The 20,975-nt window shown below is 48.1% G+C and overlaps 8 protein-coding genes across 8 annotated transcripts; 4 read left to right on the forward strand and 4 right to left on the reverse strand.

Moving 5' to 3' along the window:
• Nucleotides 1–360: 360 nt before the first annotated feature.
• Nucleotides 361–1,530, forward strand: J7337_013073 (uncharacterized protein; the record flags this gene model as incomplete). The annotated part of the gene is made up of 2 exons (XM_044830569.1): nucleotides 361–635; nucleotides 927–1,530. 2 exons carry the CDS (start codon nucleotides 361–363, stop codon nucleotides 1,528–1,530), a joined length of 879 nt encoding a protein of 292 aa, XP_044673844.1.
• A 13-nt stretch (nucleotides 1,531–1,543) lies between these two features.
• On the reverse strand, nucleotides 1,544–2,857 carry J7337_013074 (uncharacterized protein; the record flags this gene model as incomplete). The annotated part of the gene is made up of 1 exon (XM_044830570.1): nucleotides 1,544–2,857. One exon carries the CDS (start codon nucleotides 2,855–2,857, stop codon nucleotides 1,544–1,546), a length of 1,314 nt encoding a protein of 437 aa, XP_044673845.1.
• A 595-nt stretch (nucleotides 2,858–3,452) lies between these two features.
• J7337_013075 (uncharacterized protein) lies at nucleotides 3,453–4,857 on the reverse strand (the record flags this gene model as incomplete). The annotated part of the gene is made up of 3 exons (XM_044830571.1): nucleotides 3,453–3,775; nucleotides 3,830–4,558; nucleotides 4,611–4,857. The coding sequence occupies 3 exons, from the start codon at nucleotides 4,855–4,857 to the stop codon at nucleotides 3,453–3,455; spliced, it is 1,299 nt and encodes a 432-aa protein (XP_044673846.1).
• Nucleotides 4,858–5,224: 367 nt separating this feature from the next.
• On the forward strand, nucleotides 5,225–6,037 carry J7337_013076 (uncharacterized protein; the record flags this gene model as incomplete). Its single annotated transcript, XM_044830572.1, has 1 exon — nucleotides 5,225–6,037. The coding sequence occupies one exon, from the start codon at nucleotides 5,225–5,227 to the stop codon at nucleotides 6,035–6,037; it is 813 nt and encodes a 270-aa protein (XP_044673847.1).
• A 468-nt stretch (nucleotides 6,038–6,505) lies between these two features.
• On the forward strand, nucleotides 6,506–8,147 carry J7337_013077 (uncharacterized protein; the record flags this gene model as incomplete). Its single annotated transcript, XM_044830573.1, has 3 exons — nucleotides 6,506–6,774; nucleotides 6,832–6,999; nucleotides 7,049–8,147. 3 exons carry the CDS (start codon nucleotides 6,506–6,508, stop codon nucleotides 8,145–8,147), a joined length of 1,536 nt encoding a protein of 511 aa, XP_044673848.1.
• Nucleotides 8,148–11,370: 3,223 nt separating this feature from the next.
• J7337_013078 (uncharacterized protein) lies at nucleotides 11,371–14,003 on the reverse strand (the record flags this gene model as incomplete). The annotated part of the gene is made up of 5 exons (XM_044830574.1): nucleotides 11,371–12,103; nucleotides 12,391–12,488; nucleotides 12,535–12,707; nucleotides 12,760–13,779; nucleotides 13,829–14,003. 5 exons carry the CDS (start codon nucleotides 14,001–14,003, stop codon nucleotides 11,371–11,373), a joined length of 2,199 nt encoding a protein of 732 aa, XP_044673849.1.
• Nucleotides 14,004–15,978: 1,975 nt separating this feature from the next.
• Nucleotides 15,979–16,352, forward strand: J7337_013079 (uncharacterized protein; the record flags this gene model as incomplete). Its single annotated transcript, XM_044830575.1, has 1 exon — nucleotides 15,979–16,352. A coding segment is annotated over one exon (374 nt), but the record flags the coding sequence as incomplete, so codon positions are not given.
• A 2,877-nt stretch (nucleotides 16,353–19,229) lies between these two features.
• On the reverse strand, nucleotides 19,230–20,314 carry J7337_013080 (uncharacterized protein; the record flags this gene model as incomplete). The annotated part of the gene is made up of 2 exons (XM_044830576.1): nucleotides 19,230–19,994; nucleotides 20,021–20,314. 2 exons carry the CDS (start codon nucleotides 20,312–20,314, stop codon nucleotides 19,230–19,232), a joined length of 1,059 nt encoding a protein of 352 aa, XP_044673851.1.
• Nucleotides 20,315–20,975: the final 661 nt, after the last annotated feature.

Here is a 20,975-nt window from a genome sequence, read left to right on the forward strand (position 1 = left end):
TCAAAGTCGAAAAGAACCTCTGGCAAGTCAAACTCTGCCGCGCCAGTTTCACGCAAGTTAAGCGAAGCCCAGGGCCGAACCTGACGTAGCGAAATGGATGCGCTGAACAGACTCGTAGCAACGGCAACGCCGAGCCATACATGGACCAAGGTAGTTTACGGATCGTGGGATACCACACACTACGATTCGAACGATACCGTGCTGACGGACCCCTAGGGGGATGAGGATGTGGGCAGCTATTTTCAAAGGTTGCCTGACAACGAATATCTACCCACTTGGTATGATCAGAGGAAGATGGGAGCGTTGGGGACGGTAGAGAAAGACGCGGCGGACAAGACGGCCAAACATAGCAACACACCAATGACAGTTTGCTTGGATTCTATGGGTAACGAATTCTTGTGGATTAAGGACAATGGCAATGAGAAACTCGTCACATACCGCCTTTTCGATGCAAAAGGGTTGTCGCGAGAGACACGAGACGCAAAGGGCCGACTGATTGAACGGAAATCCTACGATATGGCTGGCAATGACGTCCTGGAAGAGACTATGGACGCCTCAAACTTGTGGACGCTTCACGATGTTATGGGTAGAGCTGGTTTAATGTGGCGGGGCCAGGATCCGACGTGGAGAAAGGAGTATGACGCTCTAGGTCGAGAGATCAAGAAGTTCCTTATTGAAGGATAAAAGGCAGAGGTTCTGTATGAGATAAAAACCTATGGAGAGAGCGAATCCGGACCCGAAAAAAGGAATTTGAGAGGACAGCTCTTCCGAATCTACGACCAAGCCGGAGTTGAAACATATCTTGAATACGACTTTGCAGATGTTTTGATAACCCGGCAGAGGCGGCTTGCGATCGAGTACAGATCAACTCTGAACTGGAATTTCCCAACGGAAATCGCTCTTTTACCAGATACTTACGCGGACAGAACTCACCAAAATGCATTGAGCCAGGTGACTTACTCCCAGGCTTCAGACGGGAGTGCCTCGCGATACAGTTACAATGATGCCTGGCTTCTTGACATGATAGAGGCTAACGTGAGAGGAGAAAAGAGCGCGGCTGGAGACCTTTTGCGGAAGAAATATGTTACTGGGGTGGATTATAACGAGCTGTCGCACGCAACGGCCATTCACTATGGCAATGGACAGATTATGACCAACGAGTTCGACACTCTCACACTGAGGTTGAGGAAGCGCCAGACTGTATCTCCATCCGCTACAAGACCTTCAAAGGTAATGCAGAGCCTTGAGTACACATACGACCCAACTGGAAACATCACACTCATACGCAACAACGCGCAGCAAGATGTTTTCTTTAGGAATCGGGTTATTTCCCCCGATGCCAAGTATACCTATGGCCCAACATATCGTCTCCTCGAATCGTCAGGTCGCGAGCAACTCGACAACGGATCTGGACCTGGGGGTTCAAACGTCGGACCGGCTTGCCCAGGCGCCTTTCAGACATTTGATGCCACATCAGATGCGCCAAGAGATGGAATACCCATGAGTCGCTATTCAAACATTGATCAATAAACGAAATAAATCACTAACCTATATCAAGTGTTATCGGTCTTATCATACTTCCGGCTATAAAAGCAGCCCATACATTAATCACTTCTTCGCCTAACTTGCCAACCTCCTTAACATTAGAACCCCGAAGCATGGGGGCATCTTTCCAAGCATCCCACGTTCCGCAGATAAACGGGAGTTCTATGCAGTGGACTGCTCCTAGGGTGTTGCCTGCAGGACTCCAGGAAAAGCTCACGGTTGAAGAACTACCGCCCGCAGCAATGAAGCTCTTGTGGAATCTCTGCGATGGCCAGACGAATTCTTTACGGGAGTACCACCAGGCAGCTATCTGCTTCCACGCCGGGCCAATCATGCGTAGGTCAGCCCAAAGAGAATAGCTCGGAAGCATTGGTACGAAAGCCACACTTTCATTCTTCGTCCATGTCAGGATAATAGAGTACTTTGTTGCAGCCTGAGCGATTCTATTCGGGACTTCAGAGATATCCGGTAAGGGGTGTTTGCCGAAATGCGCCCACGCAAATGTCCGGGGGAGTCCTAGTCTCCTAGCCTCGGGCATTATTTTTGACTGGGTAAGGAGAAGCTCTTCGGCTGACATAGTGCGCGGGTCACCCTGTATCAACTTTCGAGCAATTTTAGCCAGATCGTCAGATGCCGTAGCGGAAACTGTTTGCCATTCGAAAGGAGTGCTCTGAAGAATAGCCCGATGAAAAAGACCAGCAGCGGTGTCGGCTACCATCATGCAATATATAGCATATGCCCCGACGGAGTGTCCAATGATAGTGACAAGCTGAGGACATCCGCCAAAGTGAGATATATTTGTCTGTACCCAACGAAGTGCTTCAATCTGGTCTAGTAATCCAAGATTCGCAGGCGCTATGCCCTCCATTGGAACCCAACCAAAGATGCCAAGCCGATAGCTAACGTTGACGACAACGATATCTTTCCTGATCAGAGAGTCAGGTAGATAGCAATCGAGATCACCGCCTCCGGAAACGTTTGCGCCACCGTGCAGGAAGACCATGACTGGAAGCTGGAGTCCTTCATCGATAGCACGTGCCGGCGCAGTAATTGTAAGATGGAGACAGTCCTCATCCATAACTCGACCCTGAACAAGATTTCCTGTCACAGAGTTCAAGCGTGAAGGTAATTGAGGACAAATTGAAGCTGGCCTCGTCCCATCGATGGGCGCATCCCATTTCGTGAATGGTCTTGGAATCTCAAATCGATTTGCTTCTGCATACTTTATGCCACGAGCTTGAATGACATTTTGTTTTCGAGATCCGACGATTGTACCTCCAGGCAGCTGGATACTGACTTCTGAGTATGTCATGGTGTGCTGCGGAAACTTGGTAGGAAAGCACTACAATGAACCTCGGCGCTCAGAGGAGAGGTACCCAATGCAGTGGCACAAGTTACGATAGGTGGAACAGGTCGTGAACCATCAGACAAGTACCTCGCTACAGACGCTGAAAGCCAATTAATCGAACGCTTAAACGACAAGATAAGACGAGATAAAGCTACCTCGCATTGAGACTAGTCTGTCGCGGTGGTCAGAGTCCCATAGCCGACGTGGTCATGTCGGCGATATGTTGTGGGTACCCTGTTAACCTTTGCCCTCTTATCTTTCTCCACATAAAGACGACCAATTGACTTTCAAGATCAATTTTTATGGCAGTCTTGAGCAATGTCTCCAAGAATTAAGACTGGAAGGTAGCGGAAATGACATGAAGTGGACTTTACCAAGTCACTATAGACTCGTTAAGGCAAGTCTAACTCTTTTTTTAGGCCATTGATTACGACTTGACCGTCAGATTTGAGAAAGACACTTGACCATTATCACTCTTGTGGATGCTTCGACCTACTCAAATTGATAACAAATAATCCTAACCGGAGCTTTATGGTTCATTTCAAATCTTCATCCTATCTCAAGCCTGTGAAACGGTGACCACGCCGGCAGCCCTAACTATGGACTGATTGGCAAGATCGTAAACACGCCTCTCTTCCGTGACCTTTGCGTTGAAACCCGATACCTGAAAGACTGAACTGTTTGGCCCGAGAGTGCCAAGGTTATGGCATTCTAGGCAAGCTGAACGGCTCAGGAGGACGGCGTCGTAGGTCCTGCTAGTCACCTCGGTCTGATAATCCTCTACAGCCTGCTTTAAAGTTTTCGTGCCGTCCCTCCAGCAATTGAGCTCATGCACAAGAGTAACGGCATCGTAGATTCCATGATTGGCGGCCTCTCCACGATCTGCAAGCCCCAAACGTCAGCAACAACTTCGTGTATCGCACCCGACGCACTTACACATTGTCATAGTATGAGCGGCGTCCCCCAGCAAAGAAACCCTGCCACCTAGGGTAGGCCATTGTTGAGCCGGCCAATCCTCCAACTTAATCTCCAACAGCGGAGCGTCATCGGGGATAGCAAGTATGGCATCTCTCAGACTTGGGAAGAACCCTGTATCAGCCGTCACAGCGCTCTTCATCTTGGCCAGCTGCTCCGCCTTTGTCTTTGGTAATTCTCCGTTGCGTTCCACCAGCCAACTCATATTGAACTGGCCTTCATAATATTCACCATCCGACCCGGCACTTCCATTGCTCTGAGGCGTTGATAGCATCGAGAAAAATACATAGTAGCCTGAAGCTGGATGCGTCCCTTGCCAAAGAATCGGGTGGATATCGCGGAAGGGCTGCATTCTTTCGGGCGAGAGGCGCAAGGTCAATCCCATGAATGCCACAGGAAGCGGGTAAAGCTGCGACTTTTCATCACCCAGTAACGCCTTCTTGATGCGGCTATTCTTGCCATCTACGGCGAGGAGCATCGAGCCTTGTACTTTTGTCCCGTCAGCGAAACATACAGTAACACCGTCGTCGTTAACTTGGTATTCGGTGAATCGCTTGCCCCAGTTGACGTTAATGTCGGTGCTGAGCAGTTGACGAAACTTCTTTCGATTGAGACGATAGTGCAGAGAAGCTTTGATGTTGTATTTGTCCACACCCGTTGATAAGTCGAGGAATCGGTAGCTGTCATGGTCTAGAGTCTGTGTAAATATCTAGAGCAGTGATATATCTGGATAACAACAAACCTTTGCCTCCCTCAACAGGGTCAACTTGAATAGACGGTATCATATCAAAAACTTCAGCTGGGAGGCAAGCAGCCAATGCAGGCAATGCCCAGTGCATCGTGATTCCCCATCCTGCAGGCCTCTCGTCAAGGGTTTCATCTCTATCATAGATCTGGAATGAGTGGCCGGATTTCTTCAAGGCTTGTGCCAGAGTTAACCCAACAAGGCCAGCACCAATGATGATGATAGGCTTAGGTTCGGAAGACATTTTCTGTAGAGTGTGTGTTTCTACCTTCAAGGGAGAGGGTATCGAACTTGCTAATAGCCTGCCACATTCAACGCATTTGGCATATCAGACCATGTTTATCTCAAATAGTCTGCCTTAGCGAATTCAACATGGAGTGCGAAAAGGTTGAACGCCGAGAGACTAAGGACATCGGCTACTTCTTAATACCAAGTCGGCGACACAAAACCCGATGTTTCCGTTGGCCGCCCGCAGATCCACTTCAAGTTCTAGGTATCACGACGTTCAAACAAGTATGATAAGACAGCGGTATCAACATGATTCTCCCAGATCATATCATCTTTGGTCAGATTCAACTCATCATATACTCTCCGACATTCATTTCGCAGACATGTTTTGCACCAAGAAAATCAACGGCGTCGAAATCGCCTACGACAAGTCCGGTTTCGGTGAAGGACCACCCATTATCCTTCTCACAGGATGGGCGCATGATATGAGACTCTACGATGAACTGCTTCCCTACTTGTCCCAGAATCATTGGGTCATCAGAGTCAACTACCGTGGCCACGGTCCATCCCGTGACAAAATTGATGACTTCGGCATTGAGGAGCAAGTAGCCGACACACTGGCCCTTCTAGACCTACTCGACGTCGACCAATGCCTTCTCGTGTCTCACTCTCATGGAGGATGGGTTGGTCTGGAGCTTGCAGATAGAATGGGCAAGGAAAGGGTCAAGGGTCTCTTGATGATCGACCAGATCATGACAACGCCACCACCAGCATTTGCAGCTTGCTTACAAGAGATGCAATCCAAAGATACATGGAGAGCAGCTCGCAGGGCTCTTTTTGACGACTGGATTGCACACAGCGACATAAGACCGCTACGCGACCACATTCTGTACTCGTTGAGCAGTTTTGGCTTCGATATGTGGTCATTATCTTGTCGCGTGATTGCCAAGGCTTATGAGGATTGGGGAACACCTATGGGTCGAATGAGCAAGATAAAGGAGCCACCGCTGATCAGGCATATCTTTTCTCATCCCTTGAACCAGCCTGATTACCGTGAACTACATGATGAGTTTTCCAAGAAGAATTCATGGTTCTCCTATACAGATCTGGAGGGCGAGACACACTTCCCGAGCCTCGAGAAGCCCGAGAAAGTAGCTCACGAGATTGAATATCTCTTAAGTCAGAATAACTGGTAGTCGACCTTTCCAGTAGCATAGCATCAATGCAAATACATGGTTTTGTTCATAATGTTGACTTCAGTGATTTCATTGCACGTGATAGGAAAGGATATTTGTGACAGATTGCGTTCTGTTGGACTTGATTTGGCGCCCTTGTCCGTATCTCCTTATTTTTCGAATCTCTTCAGTATTGTGTCCCGGGTTAACAAATGCTTAGAAGATAAAGCGCAAAGCCACTAGGCTAGAGCAGTAGTCCCTAAAACAAAGGCCTCCGTTATCAGATAAAGCCGAACGGTGACTTTACAAGCTACGAGATAAGGCTAGTCAGGGCCCACCTCAAGTCGCCGATTCAATAAGCGTCCCAAATCGGTGGGACGCTGAGTGATAACAAGACCTCTCCAAGTCACTGTGAAATCATGTGCGACTGAAAGGTTGTACATATGATGAAGCTCGTCGTCAGGCGTCCCATCTTTCGAAACAGCAAGAATGGCAGAGACATTCGACATGAATGAAAAAAAGACACCCAATAGCGACATTGAGTCGTTTGCCGACCACGGACAGCGAGAAGTCACGGTGGAAGAAGGCAGCTCTGAAGAGCTCGTTTTCTCCCTCGGTCTGGGCGGCTTGCTCCGAAAGCTTGCTGTGTCTGGAGTCGAGATGCGTGGACTAGAGCCCGTTCCAGTAGAGAAACGAACGCACACCAAGTATTACAACATCTTTACACTCTTTGGAGGATCCTTCACTTCCATTCTGCCGTGAGTACTATTAAAGCACTCGGGAGAAATTCACAATTCTGACCTGGTCAAATCCAGTTTGAGTATTGGCACAACGCCAACACTTGTCTTCGGCCAAAGTTTCCGCGATGCGGCAATTATGATCGTGACAATGCAGGCTCTATTCATCATTCCCACGCTCTACATCTTGACTCTAGCTCCTCAGCTAGGCATGCGGCAGTCTGTCCAGTTTCGTTATGTCTTTGGGTAAGTTTTCTGATAAAGCTGTACTGGGTTGAACTGATCAAAGATGAAGGAAATATCTAAATGCTCTTCTATCAATCATCATTATACTCGAGATCGGAATATACGCTATCATCGCTGCTGTTGGTGGAGCCGAGTGTCTTTCAGCAGTCCGTCCTGGCACCCTTCCTGTCGAAGCAGCAATTGCGATAATCTTTATCGTCGCTTTCTGCATTGCCTTTGTCGGCTACTCTGCAGTTCATTTCGTCTGCCAATATATCTGGATCCCAAACATCATCGCACTGCTTGTGCTCGTAGGCTGCGCAGGGAGCCAGCTGCATAATCAGGCTCCGGCCTCCTCCTCGAGCGCGGCGCCTTGGCTGGCGACAGTATCAATCTGTGCTTCCAATATGGCTACCTGGGGCACCATCATCGGCGATTATACTTGCTACATGCCTCCAAAGGCCCCCAAGCTCCGCTTAGTGTTCTATTGTGTGATGGGCTTATACGTCCCATTCACTCTGTTCATGCTTCTTGGTGCTGCTATCGGTGGATCTATCACGGTTATTCCTTCCTGGGGCGCTGCTTATGCCGAAGGTAGTCTAGGCGGTGTTCTCGGTCAGATATTGACATCTCGCGTTGGCGGTTTCGGACGCTTCTTGCTGGTCATTCTCGGATTCTCCATCGTCACCACCTCTGCACGAGACATGTATAGCATTTCGCTCTTCACGGTGGCAGTCATTCCCTGGCTCCGTCACGTCCCTCGAGTGCTGATCTTGGTCTTCGCTTCCGGAGTCATGATTGGTGTTGGAATCGCAGCGTCAAGATCATTCCTCCCGTCGCTCAGCACGCTTGTGAGTATAGCAGGTTATATCACAGCCCCGAGTGTGAGTGTGTTTCTTGTCGAATGGTTTGTGTTCCGCAAAGCGAATCCTGCCAGCGTGGATCCGGCAATCTGGGACAACGCATCCGCGTTACCGACTGGAATACCGGCTGTGATTTCGATAATAGCTCCGTGGGGTCTCATTGTTCCGTCCATGTCAACTGTTTGGTATGTTGGACCGATTGCTGCTCGCGTTGGAGATTTGGCTTGGGAACTGGGAGCTGTCAGTGCTATTCTGTTTTATTTGCCACTGCGAGCTGCTGATATAAAAGTCAGGGGTCGGTTGTAGGAAGCTCAGATTCATTTAAGTACTAAAATACTCTTATAGGTAATTATGCAATCGCGTTCTATATAATACTTAGTATATAAGTAAGTTCAGGGAGATTTTAATTTATAGTCAATAGGGCTCTTTCCTAGCTGAATTCTTAAATATATATATTTAAATTATTTTAAATTATATAACTAAGTAATCTTTATATAATATGCTTTAAAGCTAGTTAGTAGGTATTATCTTGCTTAATATATCTTATATATCTTATCAAAAGCGGGCTTATCAGCCACAGTTACCTTTAGCAAAGACTTTTAGCATAGACCTCCGTACAAGGTCGGATATTATACCAGTCTCAGGCCCCAGACCGGTTTTATATTAGGGGATAAACTTTACTTATCTTCTGGGCTCTAGCGCCTTAAACATCGCATTCTGATAAGACCTCGGTTCCCCTCACTATTCCAACAGCTTGCCCCTCAATTCCGACCCGACATTACCTTTCCAGTCGCCGAAGTTCAAATAAAGCCGAAGAGTAATTTTCGGCATTCTTGATCATTTCAGTCATGTCTCATCCTACGGGCAGGGCCAGGGTCGCCTGTAAGCTCTGCAATTCGCGGCGTGTCAGATGCGACCGATCGGAAAGTAGAGCTACTTGCTCAAACTGCGAGCTTGCCAACACAACATGTGAACTGATTGTATCGCGACGTGGCAAGTACGGAACCGAAGTTGTGTTGGGTCCTTTCCAAGCACTGATTGAAAGGAAAGACACAGGCGATTTCCCGTTGAACGATCACCGCGTGAACCCCTAACGCCAACACCTACTCTGCAGAATCCGAGGGACACCTTATCGCTTCCGTTCCCAGCGAGGGATCACTCTCAAAGCCCACCCAAAAAACCTTGCAGAGATGTCAGTCCTTCTTTATCCGAGATTGCAGTCCATAGAGACCCTGATCGCGCAAGTGAGAGGGTGATCTACATCGGAGACTCTGCCAATTACCAATATGTTCTTCATGAGGTGGGGGATCCATTCAAAGGCTCGGATCAAAACAAATATTGGATAAATAACCTGCAGCGATCTATGCTAGATCAGATAGGGTCGTCTACCCAAGATGCTCTCCAGCAAATACGGTCAGAAGATGATCAACGTTTGAGAGATCAGGGCGTTTTTCAATATCCGGAAAAATCCATAAGAGACGAGCTGATCCGAGTCTTCTTTGACTACTCATATCTTGCCTGTCCAATCTTCTATCAAGTCGACTTCATGAGGTTGTACAAAGCTGACAGTCTTTCACCGTTGACTTTGAATGCTGTCTTTTTCATGGCCACTTTACATTGTTCCGAAGCGCTTCTAGCAGGAATGGGCTTTCCAAACCGCTACCTTGCGGGTTTGACATTCTATCGACGTGCCAAAGCCCTGTACGATGCAGACTACGAGTCGGACGGCATTGCCACTGTTCAAGCAGCAATATTGCTCTCCCACCGATGGGATGGGCCAACGGAGCAAAAGGACACATGGCACTGGCTGGGAATCGCTACCGGGCTAGCCCAGTCTCTTGGCATGCATCGACGGTTAGTGTTCCAATCGACAGTTCTTTGTGGGTTGCTGATGGATTATTTAGCAAGTCTTACTCGGTCCTAGAGCCTTCTTGCTGTATACTTTGGCGAAGGATATGGTGGGTTCTTTATGTAAGTCTTGAGAACGATTTCTTCATGACCGTACTAATCTCCTTAATCGCAGATCAACGACGTACATCATGCAGCAATCTATGGCAGACCTCCTCATATCAACCCCGACTTTAGTGACATAATTCCATTAACGGAGGCAGACTTTCAAGATTACGAATATTCACCTTTCACAGTTGTTGATGAACCCTTGTTATATGAGAGCAAACTTTATCTCATTAACCTTGTCGGGCTTTCATGCCGAGGTATGGCCTATCTTCAATTACTGGGCAATGGCTTTGGCTCATTCTTCATATATAGTGGCTCGATGCATAACTGCGAAGTATTCCTCCAATGATGGTCCCGATACTAAACGGAGGTGGTACGACGAGTTGGTCGATTTTCAAAATACTTTACCGCCTCGCTTCACCACGCTGCCACATCGAGTGACGTTGGACCGAGGCTTCTGGCCCTCGGTATTGCAGCTATATCATCTGTACTGTCCTCTTCAACAGAACTTTTATCCTCTTTGACTGAAACAACTTAGGGAATACCAAGTCGTGTTTTATCGAGGCCTTGCTGACCGCGCCGATCATAGCAACCTGGTTACTCTCGCAGGAAAGGTCACACGCATTCTAGAAGACATGCTTGCCTCAGGCACTTTATACCGTGCTCCATCTCATATGTAAAGTGTTCACACCCATTTCCTGATAAATTTAATACTGATAACGGCTCAAAGCTTACCCGCAATTTTCTCTTCAACCATAATCCACATCCTCCAAAGTCGAAAGAATGGAATGCATGTCGGTGTTCTCTCAGAGCACAGAGCCCGTTTAGAGCTGAGTATCTTGAGAGGGTTTCAAGATACCTGGCCTCACGTACTTTATATTCGACACTTACTGGAAAGGCTGCTTAAAACCTCGTCGAGTCGCGAAAGTGAAACAGATGGTAATGCACATTATCTCTACATAGCACAAGACCCGGAGCTAACTAGGGATTTTTCAGAACAACAGGAACATTGCAGTGGGCTTGAAGAGCCAGCAGAGATGATGTTGCCCCTGGGTCTTGTGGAAGGTTCTTTAGATGAGCATGTCTTTAATCTTCTATCAACACCTACTATGCCTATGTTTTTATTTAACAGTCTAGACAATGAAGCAGGGTTTAACCCCTAGTTCTCTGGTTTAGATTGAATTATAAATATATCTTTTTAAATACTTATTTTATATTATATATTGTAGCTAAGCTATAGAATTTAATTATATCAATACACACGGCATCTATCCACAAAATTCGCTTGATAGAGGGGTCTCAAAGATGTAATAGCGCAGCGAAGAGGTTTACCCCGACAGGCAGATAGCAGCTGTCTCTTGAGAATGACAGAGATCCACGGGCTGAGCCCCATACGTAGGACAGAGCCTCATATGGGTGGGTCCTACGAGAATTCTCTAGGCTGCAGTCAAAGAGTTATCATTGTATGGGGGCATACTCGTCTTGATGCGGTAGTAAGCGAAGCAAGCGGATACTGTTGTCCGGCAGATGAGCGTAACCGTGGAGAGGCTGTTGAAAAGACATCCTTGGCAGATCAAAGCCGTGGCCACGGCGTAGCATCATGCAAAGATTTGTTGAGAGCCTTGTCTTCGATAAAGGGCCTCACCATAGCGGTAGCCAGGAATCCAGGACACAGAGAGTTGACATTGATACGGGAAGGGCCAAAGTCGACAGCGAGTTGACGTGTGAGATTCACGACGGCTCCCTTTGAAGCGCAATACGAGGGTTCTCGGGCCAGACCAATCAGGCCGCCCATTGAAGCAATGCTGATGATCTTGCCAATAGAATGGTGGGACTGAGTATCTTCAGATGTGTCTGGAGCGGGTTCAGATTGTGAAAGGAACTGCTTGATGGCGTATTTGCATCCGAGGTAGGTCCCTCTTGTGTTGATCGGCATGTTACGGTCAAAATAATCGTGCGTTTCTTCAAGAATATTCTTGAGACCCGTAAAAATTCCAGCGGTGTTTACTATAATGTCAAGACGTCCAAATTTGGATGCGGCCTTGGACACGAGCTTCTCTATCTGCGAGCTGTTTGACACATCGCATCGCTGGAAGATGGATTCGCCTCCAAGATTCTTGATAAGCTCATGCGTAGGAACTGCAAGGTCTTTGGTGTCCGTGAGAGTGTAGTCATGATTCGAGGCAAGCATGTTTCCCCACCGTCTACGAGCGCTGACGAGGAGAAGGGCAAAGATACTGCACAAGTGATGCATCGAGAGAATTCTGCCTAAAGGATATTCGGGTGCTTTTGTAACTGAAGAGGTTCTGTGAATCAATGTGAATATAGCTCTATATGACTTCCAATTACTTAATCTATATATTTGCATTAATTAGATTTGAAGTGTAGAGCTCTGCTGAGAGTTGCATAAAGCCCTTTTACGGTCCACTGCGTCCTCCGGAGCAAATAAACACAAGCAGCAGTAGCTGAACCTCCTGTAAGAACTAACAGAGTCCTTAACAAGAGTCGAAATACAGATTTCCAATTGCGAGTACGACCCTGAACCCAACGTCAGCATCTACTAAGAATACAAAATCAGGCAACCGTGGCTTACAGTGATCTTCCAGTCTCGCCAAACAGGAAACAGGCTTCTATACCACAGGTATCCCTGGGAATATGGATAAACCATGGCATTCCATACTCGGCTGCTCTCTGAGTGTGGTTTGATATACCAGCTCTGGCACCCTGAGTTCCATACTGTCTTGGACAGATCATGCTGGATGCGATTGACGTAACGCTCTTCAGCATCTCTATCAAGCTCAATGACTCCGTTGGGGCTGCCAAGGACAGGCTTGAGGATGCGCAGTGCAAAGTTGACACTGTTCTCGATGGCCATGATGGCCGAAGTGTGACCTGTTGTTGCATTTGGGCCTAGCCAGTAGTCAGTTAGAGTCAATAAGACTGATACCGCGTGAGTACATACCAAGAAGCATGAAGAAGTTGGGGAAGCCACTCATAGCAGAGCAATTATAAGCCTCGGCTCCCCCAAACGACTCCCAATGCTGGGTCAACGTTTCATCTCGTCCAACAACCTCGACACCTTCGAGGAAGGTGTTGGTAGAAAAGCCATTAGCCAGCACAATGACATCAGCTTCAACAAAGCCACGATCTGTCTCGACTCCGTTCTCGACAATCTTGAGAGCTCGCTCGTTGGTCAGAGTCAGATTCTTGGAGTGAAGGGATGCCAAGTATCCAGAATCGTAGATTCGTCTCTTGCAGCCGATCTCGAAGTCTGGAATCAGGAGGTCGTGATACTTGGCGGGAGCAGTATCTCTCATGAACTTCTCAGCATAAGCGCGTCGTTTCTGTCGGAATTTGGCTGCAGAGGTCGTCATAGGAACCGCCTTCAACTCAATCTCGGCAAACAAGAATATGAGCAGCCGTTGGATCATCATAGTGCCTGGGAGATATTTGAAGACCGACTTCATGAAGTCAGTATACGGGCCATCAATTGGCGGGAGCATCCAGTGTTTGGCACGGACTATCTGGGTCAGATGCTTTGTCTTGTTGACGATGGATGGGACGATTTGGGCAGCTGTGCATCCATTTCCGATGACCACGACATTCTTCCCACTGACATCAACGTCGCTCCTCCACTGTGATGTATGAAATATGGATCCTTTGAAGTCTTCAGAGCCGGGAATGTCAATCTCTCGAGGCGTAACGAGTATACCAGATCCTGCAAAGAGAAACCTGCATTCGTGTTGGAAGATGGCACCAGTCTTGTAGTCGCGAACATCAAGAACCCATCTTTTCCTTTCTTCAATCCATTGACACTTTTGGACTTCAACGCCAAATGTCATCTTTGACGGTAGATCGTACTTATCCGCGACGTGTTTTTGGTACTTCCAAAGCTCCTCCTGTGAAGGCAGAACTCGAGACCAGTTGGGGTTGGGCTCGAAAGAGTAGCTGTAGAGGACACTTGGGACATCACAAGCAGCGCCTATAAGTTTAGCTAGACGCATGATTTTGAGAATAGTGTATGAACATACCGGGATATTTATTTGCGTACCAAGTCCCACCGAGGTCACTGTGCCGTTCAAAGAAACGAATGTCGGTGATCTTGTACCATCGCTTGAGCGTGACTCCCAGAGCAATGCCTGAGAATCCAGCGCCAATACAAGCAAACTGGCTGTAGCTCGAGGTTGATTCTTTCATTGACGTCATGCTGAGAGGAAGAGGGAGAGTTGTTCCAAGTCTCACAATCGGTGTAGACTGGCGTCTATGAACGGCGACTTATCTTATAGTCGTCACATGTGCTTGTCTTTCTTTTTCCCCATGGGGTAGGTCGTTGGGCCATATGACAGCACATACATGCTGTGTCCTGTGAACGCCACAACTGCGCGGGTCGGGTTGTCTCCGTGGAACAAAGCTGCCGCAATAGGTCGGGTGCATTCCTTGTACTACAGCCGCACTTGCCATTGCTGCCCTGCTGATAGGTTGTCAGAAAAGTGTTGGCACCAAGCTTAGGTGCCAGATTTAACCCAGCCACCATCCGGCAGAATTCATGGCTGGTCTACCCAAGTATTTTTGTCACTCTTGTGGTTTCACAAGCTTGGGTGGCTCCACTAGCTTTCAGCTGGGACGGAACCATCCCGACGCGTGCATGAGTTAGTCTCTGTAGAGTTCACAGAGTCATTAGACCCACAACCTCGGGATCTGTAAAGTGCTCGGACCCCGTGGATCGCGGAACGGGTGAGTGGCTGGCTTCCGCTCTTCTCCTCCGCCCGAACCAAGTCCAGTTCCAACATCAGAAGGAGGGCACCCGAACTACGCATTATTGTACAGTTGACTCTTCCGCTATCTCCGACATCAGTGACTTGCATGCGCACGGTATGCCAGAGCAGCAATCGCGGCAACGTCGCCGCAAAGTGACACTGGCGTGTGACCCTTGTCGGGAACGCAAGTCTCGCTGCGACGGGATCAAGCCGATCTGCTCCACATGTCGACGTCGGGCGCTGGGGATCGAACAGTGCGTCTACAGGGCTGGGAATGCACGTACAGAATGCAGCGATGAGTGAGTAACACAAATCTAGTAAGCAAATCGAACGTTTACTAACGAGTGGCTCAAGTTACACAAGAGCTCTGCACGATCGCATTCGCTATCTGGAACGCCAGCTACAACAAGCTTCAGCATTCAACGCACCTATCCCAGGCGCCCTTCCAGATGGATCTAGCAGTAGACGGGCCTGGCCAGAAAATGCACCAGATACGGAGAGCCAAGTCGAGTTGGACGCCCTCGTCATGGGCATATCTCATACCCAACTACTCACCCCATTGTCTACCACTGCAACGGAAAGTATTGAGAATTCCAGTCATGCAAGACGCGTCACTGCTATGGGCACAACCACGTCCGAAGAGGACATTGAACATCATCGTGGCACACGCGAGGGCTTCTATGGTTCTTCTTCAGCTGCCTCATTCTTGAAAGAGACTTGTGGAACAGCAATCCCCCCGTCAAGCCATCATTCAAACCCTCAAGCTTGTACCTCACAGCCTACACATCTGTTTGGCGATGTCGACAAGTTTGTTCTTCCTCCACGGCGCCTAGCAGATCACCTTTTAGAGAGGTATTTCGAGCGCATATACTGGATATACCCCGTGTTCGACAAGCAGGCTTTCGAGCATGGCTATAACTCACTTTGGTTGCCGAGCGGACAAACTACATGTCCAGAAGAGTATCGGAACCTAGGCCTAGGCGAAGATGCCACCACCGTTGCTTTCTTCTCTTCCCTAAACGCCATCTTTGCATTGGGGTGCATTTTCTCGAATCTTTCCACGGCAGCCAAGACGAAAGCTTATGAAGTCTTCTTCAGTCGAGCCAAGGATAAAGTCAACCTTGAACTCCTGGACATAAATGACCTAAGCGTTGTGCAAACTCTTGTACTCGTTGCTTTGGTTCTACAAGGTACTTCGTTTCCAGATCGCTGCTGGAATACTACCGGGTTGGCTTGTCGAGTGGCGCAGGGCTTGGGCCTACACAGCTTGCCGCCATATAGTCCGCAAGAGTCGCGAGTGCAACGCATTAGACGAAGGACATGGCACGGTTGTATTGTTCTGGATACGTAAGGTTACAGAGCAACCCCCTTTGATGCTCGCTAACGGATATAGGCTGGTGAGCATGACCTTCGGTCGGCCCACGATGATCACCAATATCTCAACACTTTCCTTACCAGAGAGTACTGTCTCCAACCTTCAGAGCACCGAAAGTCATGAAGATTTCAAACTACAGTTCCAAATTGAGAGCGTTCGTTTAAGTATCATCCTGGATAGTATGCTGTCAAAGGTGTACAGACCGTGGCAATGCAAACTGCCTCACGATGATCAGGGTGCTGTCGCTCCCACAGATATCAGTAGTCAAAGCATGGACGTCTTTGCCGAGCTACAAGGGAAGCTTCGGGTTTTCGAGCTTGAACTTCCAAAATTCCTCTCCTGGCATGAACCTATGGCTAGAGAGACAATCCCGCCACACGAAGCTACGATTCTCGTCATTCAGAGAAATGTGCTACGGTCACGGTAAGATATCCCATATAAACAACACTGACATGCCTGGATTGCTTATAAAATGACGTCAGGTTTACTTATCTACAAGTCATGCTATACCGCCCAATCTTAAGTCAGCTCTTAGCTCTAAATACTTCGCAGGGCACCAGTGACGACTTGCACTCATCCTTCAAGCACGACGGCGCTAGAGCATGCGTACGCTCTTCAATACAGCTCATCAACTTAGTTCACGAGACCTTTCGCACAGAGACTGCCGAGGCATGGTGGTGGAACAGCCTATGTAGGTATTCTGATCAGATATTACAGGTATAGATTAATAATGATTTGCAGATGCTTGCACCGCCAGCCTGGTGCTTATGACGTGCCGGCTCTGCCCCTCCCTATGGGCCACATTGGATCAATCTATCGTGATTGAGGCATCAAACAAATGCCACTTGGTCTTGGAGGCCATCTCTTCGTTCAGCTTGTGCATTCGCAAGTCCTTCAACCTACTTACCAAAATGCACCAAACCATCACAGGGAGGCAACAAGGTTAGTCCTTAGTATACCAGTGTCAATGCATATCTTTACTCATTCTTCATAGTGGAAGACGAATCGACTGCATACTCTCAGGAACACCAGAGGCATGGGCTGCTAGATACACTCTTGGAAGGTGATTTGTCTCTGCAGAACGCTTTGACAACATGTTTCCCCCTTGATCCTGATGCGATAGTCTTTCCATATTGGGAGGCAGCAAACCTGGGAGGATAGTTCAGGAGATACTGATATTTCTTTCTCGTCCTACACCAACACTACATCACTGATAAGACACATCACGGCTATAGGTATAATTATATCCGGAAAGGACATTATTGCACAACCTTAGGTTCCACTATGCGTAACTAGGTTGCCCTCGAGAAGCATTACACAATCTTGCTTGTCCCAATCACAGTCAAGTTTGAGGACATGTAAAACCCAGCCAGGTTCTCAAACAGTCTATTTACAGTTGACCTTACCACCAACACCTTTGTCACTCTCCTACACACAAGGAGCTCCATCCTTAGTGCACAAAAGAGTAAAATGTTAGTTTAGCATAGCTGGGGATCAGCGAGACTGTACCTTCTGGTTGGTGAAGGTGCCGCACTTCTTGAACGTGGTCCTGCCGTTCGGGCCCTTGTATCTTCACGTGTTACTGGACTTGGTGCATGTCTAGAAAGAGATTCGGTGTGATTAGTAGAGAATTCTTCCCAGGTATCAATGGATGTAGTGCTGTTGACTCACTCCCTTATAATCGAGGCGTTTCTCCTAGTTGCGCCTCGCATCGAGGGCCATGGCTGGAAAGTCAATGGGAGTGGCTGCTACGCCCATGGAGGCAACGAGTAAGAGAGTGATGGTAGAGAACTGCATATTACAGTTGGTGATGGCGATCTGGGGAGGGCTTGGAAGTTTGTATCTGAGTATCCAGGTAGAAGTGCTGTGAGTGCTTGATTCTGTAGGGTTAATAGCAGCTCAAACACACTCTTATGTACTTCTTGTCTGGCAATGAAATTTATAAATGCTGATCTTGTCTTGTTACATTATCTCGCTGAATGTGATGGAAGTTGCATGTGTTACTTCGTGTATGCAGTGCATGAACTGCTAGAACCAACAAACAACTCAACTTTTTTTTGACATGAGTGGTCCTGGAACCAACACGCAGCTCACCTGATTCAGATGTGAGTCAAACGGATATCTCTGGATCAAGTCGCCCATTTAGCGTAATGATGTTGAAGGAACTTGTAGGCTAATACACAAGAACAAGCCAATAGTTCCTGAATAGTCACTTTCACTTAATCTGATTGATAGATGGCAAGCATATCGCCACGATGCCGCAAATGGTCAGGTACTAGAGCCTGAAATGACCCCTGGTTCACTTGAAAGTACTAAAGCCAGATTTTGGGTATGTAAACAGCCTAAATGACTACCTAGTTTAAAGACAGGTGATTCAAGACCGCACAAGCTTTGAACATACAACTTGACGGGCTGAGCACCAAGCGCTTCAGCAGTCGCGGCCACTTGAATATATTTGCCGACAGAATGCCAAGAGTGCTTGTCAGCCCCCAAGATATCCCTCCTTGCAGCCCAATCAATTTGAGTCCTTATAGAGCTGATGAAAGTCGCCCCTTACAAGAGAATCATTTCATGGAGATACGTATGCATACCATCTCTGAAAGGCATTAATGGTAAGTTGACTCGAAACAGAAACCCATCAGCTCCGCTCTGAACCGCTATGGGGGTCGGGGCTTCGCGGGCGGCAGGCCTCACCAGGGATGACTAGGAACGTGTCATAGCGTCCTATACGATAGAGGGTCCGATTGGTTTGAGCGTATATACGAGAACAACGCTAGACGCCTGCTGTTTAACGACCCACGTCAGCCCAGTTTAATCCACCTGTATCCTCGCGAAAGAAACTCTGTGCTGTGCCTTGCCGTATCATTCAATTAATCCCTCAGCCAAGCAGATGCGGGCCGTGATCTACATAACGTAACGCGTGGCCCGGTTCGGCGTTTACTGTATATGGGAGAGGAAGGGGGGCCGGCCCCATACGTCGAAGTGAAGCTTTTGCTAGATAGCATCGTGGTCTTACTCCGACCTGGGGTTTTCTGCCAAGCTGAAACAAATGATAGGTTTAACACAGCTTACGCCACTGCCCACATGCCATGATCCCAAAATGCTAACTGTTACATACAACACGGAGCAGGTGCTTAGACTTGAGACTCTCTAGGCATAAGCCTTGGATGTATACAAACGTATTGGCAGCTGAGAACATGCTATCCGGTGTTTTTCGCGCATGTGAAGCAAAATAGTTTTCATAGAAGGCATATACAATTAAAAGAGTGTCTGTTCTTAAGAGATAAAGTCTGGAAGTTACTATTCGCTATCACCAGTGTCATCCATCCGGCTCATAGCCAGCTCTTCCAAGCTCTGAGCTGGATCCTTCAAGCAAGACAGATGTTTTTCCTCGTGCACGTCTTTTCCAGCATTCTTATAAGCTCTCAGAATCTCAGAGTTACGCTCTACCACCGCCTCGCGCATTGATTCAATGGCATCAGCAGCATATTCCTCTAGGCGTTCCTCTTTGGCCTCTTTTGCCTCATCTCTGATTTCATACAAACGCTTGAGCCAGAACATCCAGCGCCAAGGTGTGAATCCATACGGGCATCGTTTCCCAAGCACTGACTCGACGAACATGGTGCCACCCTCACCAACAGCGCTGGGGCAATCATTCCACGATACATCTGATAGTTGAATCAGATTGTAGCCAGCCTCCTTGATCCAAATCGAGACAGACGGCAGCAAGTGGACAACGTCAAGCTCTCTCATGTCTCGACTTCTGTCCTCTTGGTCAGATCCTTGACCCGTGTTAAGCTCTCGAGGTTCTTCGAGTGCAGACCGGAAGAGAACAAGGGCAATCTGACACACCCTGTCCTTGCTGATGCGTGTTGCTGCCAGTTTGGCCAAGAAAGACGCAAAATTGACGCGATGAGCGCTCGAAAGCTTTGCGGCGTTGTCGACCCAGAATTTGGTCATGTCAGTGACCAAGAAGGGTAGATCATTCCATAGCGTGCCTTCAACTGTTCGTGCAATATCGACCCCAAAAACACCCGGCGCGGGTCGGGTTAAAACTCCGCGTCCCTGATCTTGAGTATGTCTAGAACAACTCGGTCATGTTCCGGCGTTTCATGGGCTGTATGGCGGGCGACCTGGTAGTACATGTGCCAAAGATCATGGAGATAGCCCTCAAGAGAGTCGACGCCATCGCCAACATTGCAATAGCGGTCGCTGATGACCCATGTTCGATTGTGAAAGGCCGCTCCTCGGAGTTCTTCAAGATCCTCCCCTCGGGCAATGCTTTGGCGCACACTCTCCTCATCTCGAGCTACGGTTTCCGACAGGGTGTTTTCGGAAATACCTTTCGGAGAAGGAGCTAGTAGAGCTTCGCGGAGATCTTTCATTGTATTAGGAATGCTCAGGTAAATGGCGAGTGCAATGTGGTGCTGCAAAAGATAACAAGTTGGGAAGGAAATAATCTTATGAATTTAAGAAGGCGGCCTATATGTAAAGGGCAGTGAATCGAACTCTGTAGACCGGGGTGCTTTGACCTAGCCTGATAAGCTGTGGGTTCAAGGGTCGTGCCATTTCAACCGACAGCAGCAACGTCAGGACCTTTTGACATGTACCCTTGTGCCCGGGGTCTAGAATTGCGGCTCTCCACTGTTACCGTCCAACATTGCACACTGTCACACCTGACAGGCACCAATAACAACTGGTACACAGCCTCATTACCCCGCGCAGGTTGACAGCTTGACAGATCAATTCAGGGTTAGCTGCAAGGTTCAGTCGGGCCGTTGCAGCGTTGCAGTCTAAAATCATCTTGCCAGCAAGGGTTAAGAATATCAGGTCGATGCCATATTGATAGTTCAATGTACCTGTGCAACCAACAGTCACGTTTCTACTGGGGCATAACGTAACTCTTTCCCTTATACAAAAAGTGAGCAGGGAAAACACGAAGATCCCGAGGGGAATGACTTAAGGTAGGAAAGTCTGAAATTCTAAGCCTCATAGTGTTGCAGGCCCTAGGTGTACTAATAAGCTTAACTATTCCCACTATACCAG

This window comes from Fusarium musae, chromosome 11 (genome assembly GCF_019915245.1).
Source record: "Fusarium musae strain F31 chromosome 11, whole genome shotgun sequence".
Lineage (NCBI taxonomy): Eukaryota > Fungi > Ascomycota > Sordariomycetes > Hypocreales > Nectriaceae > Fusarium > Fusarium musae.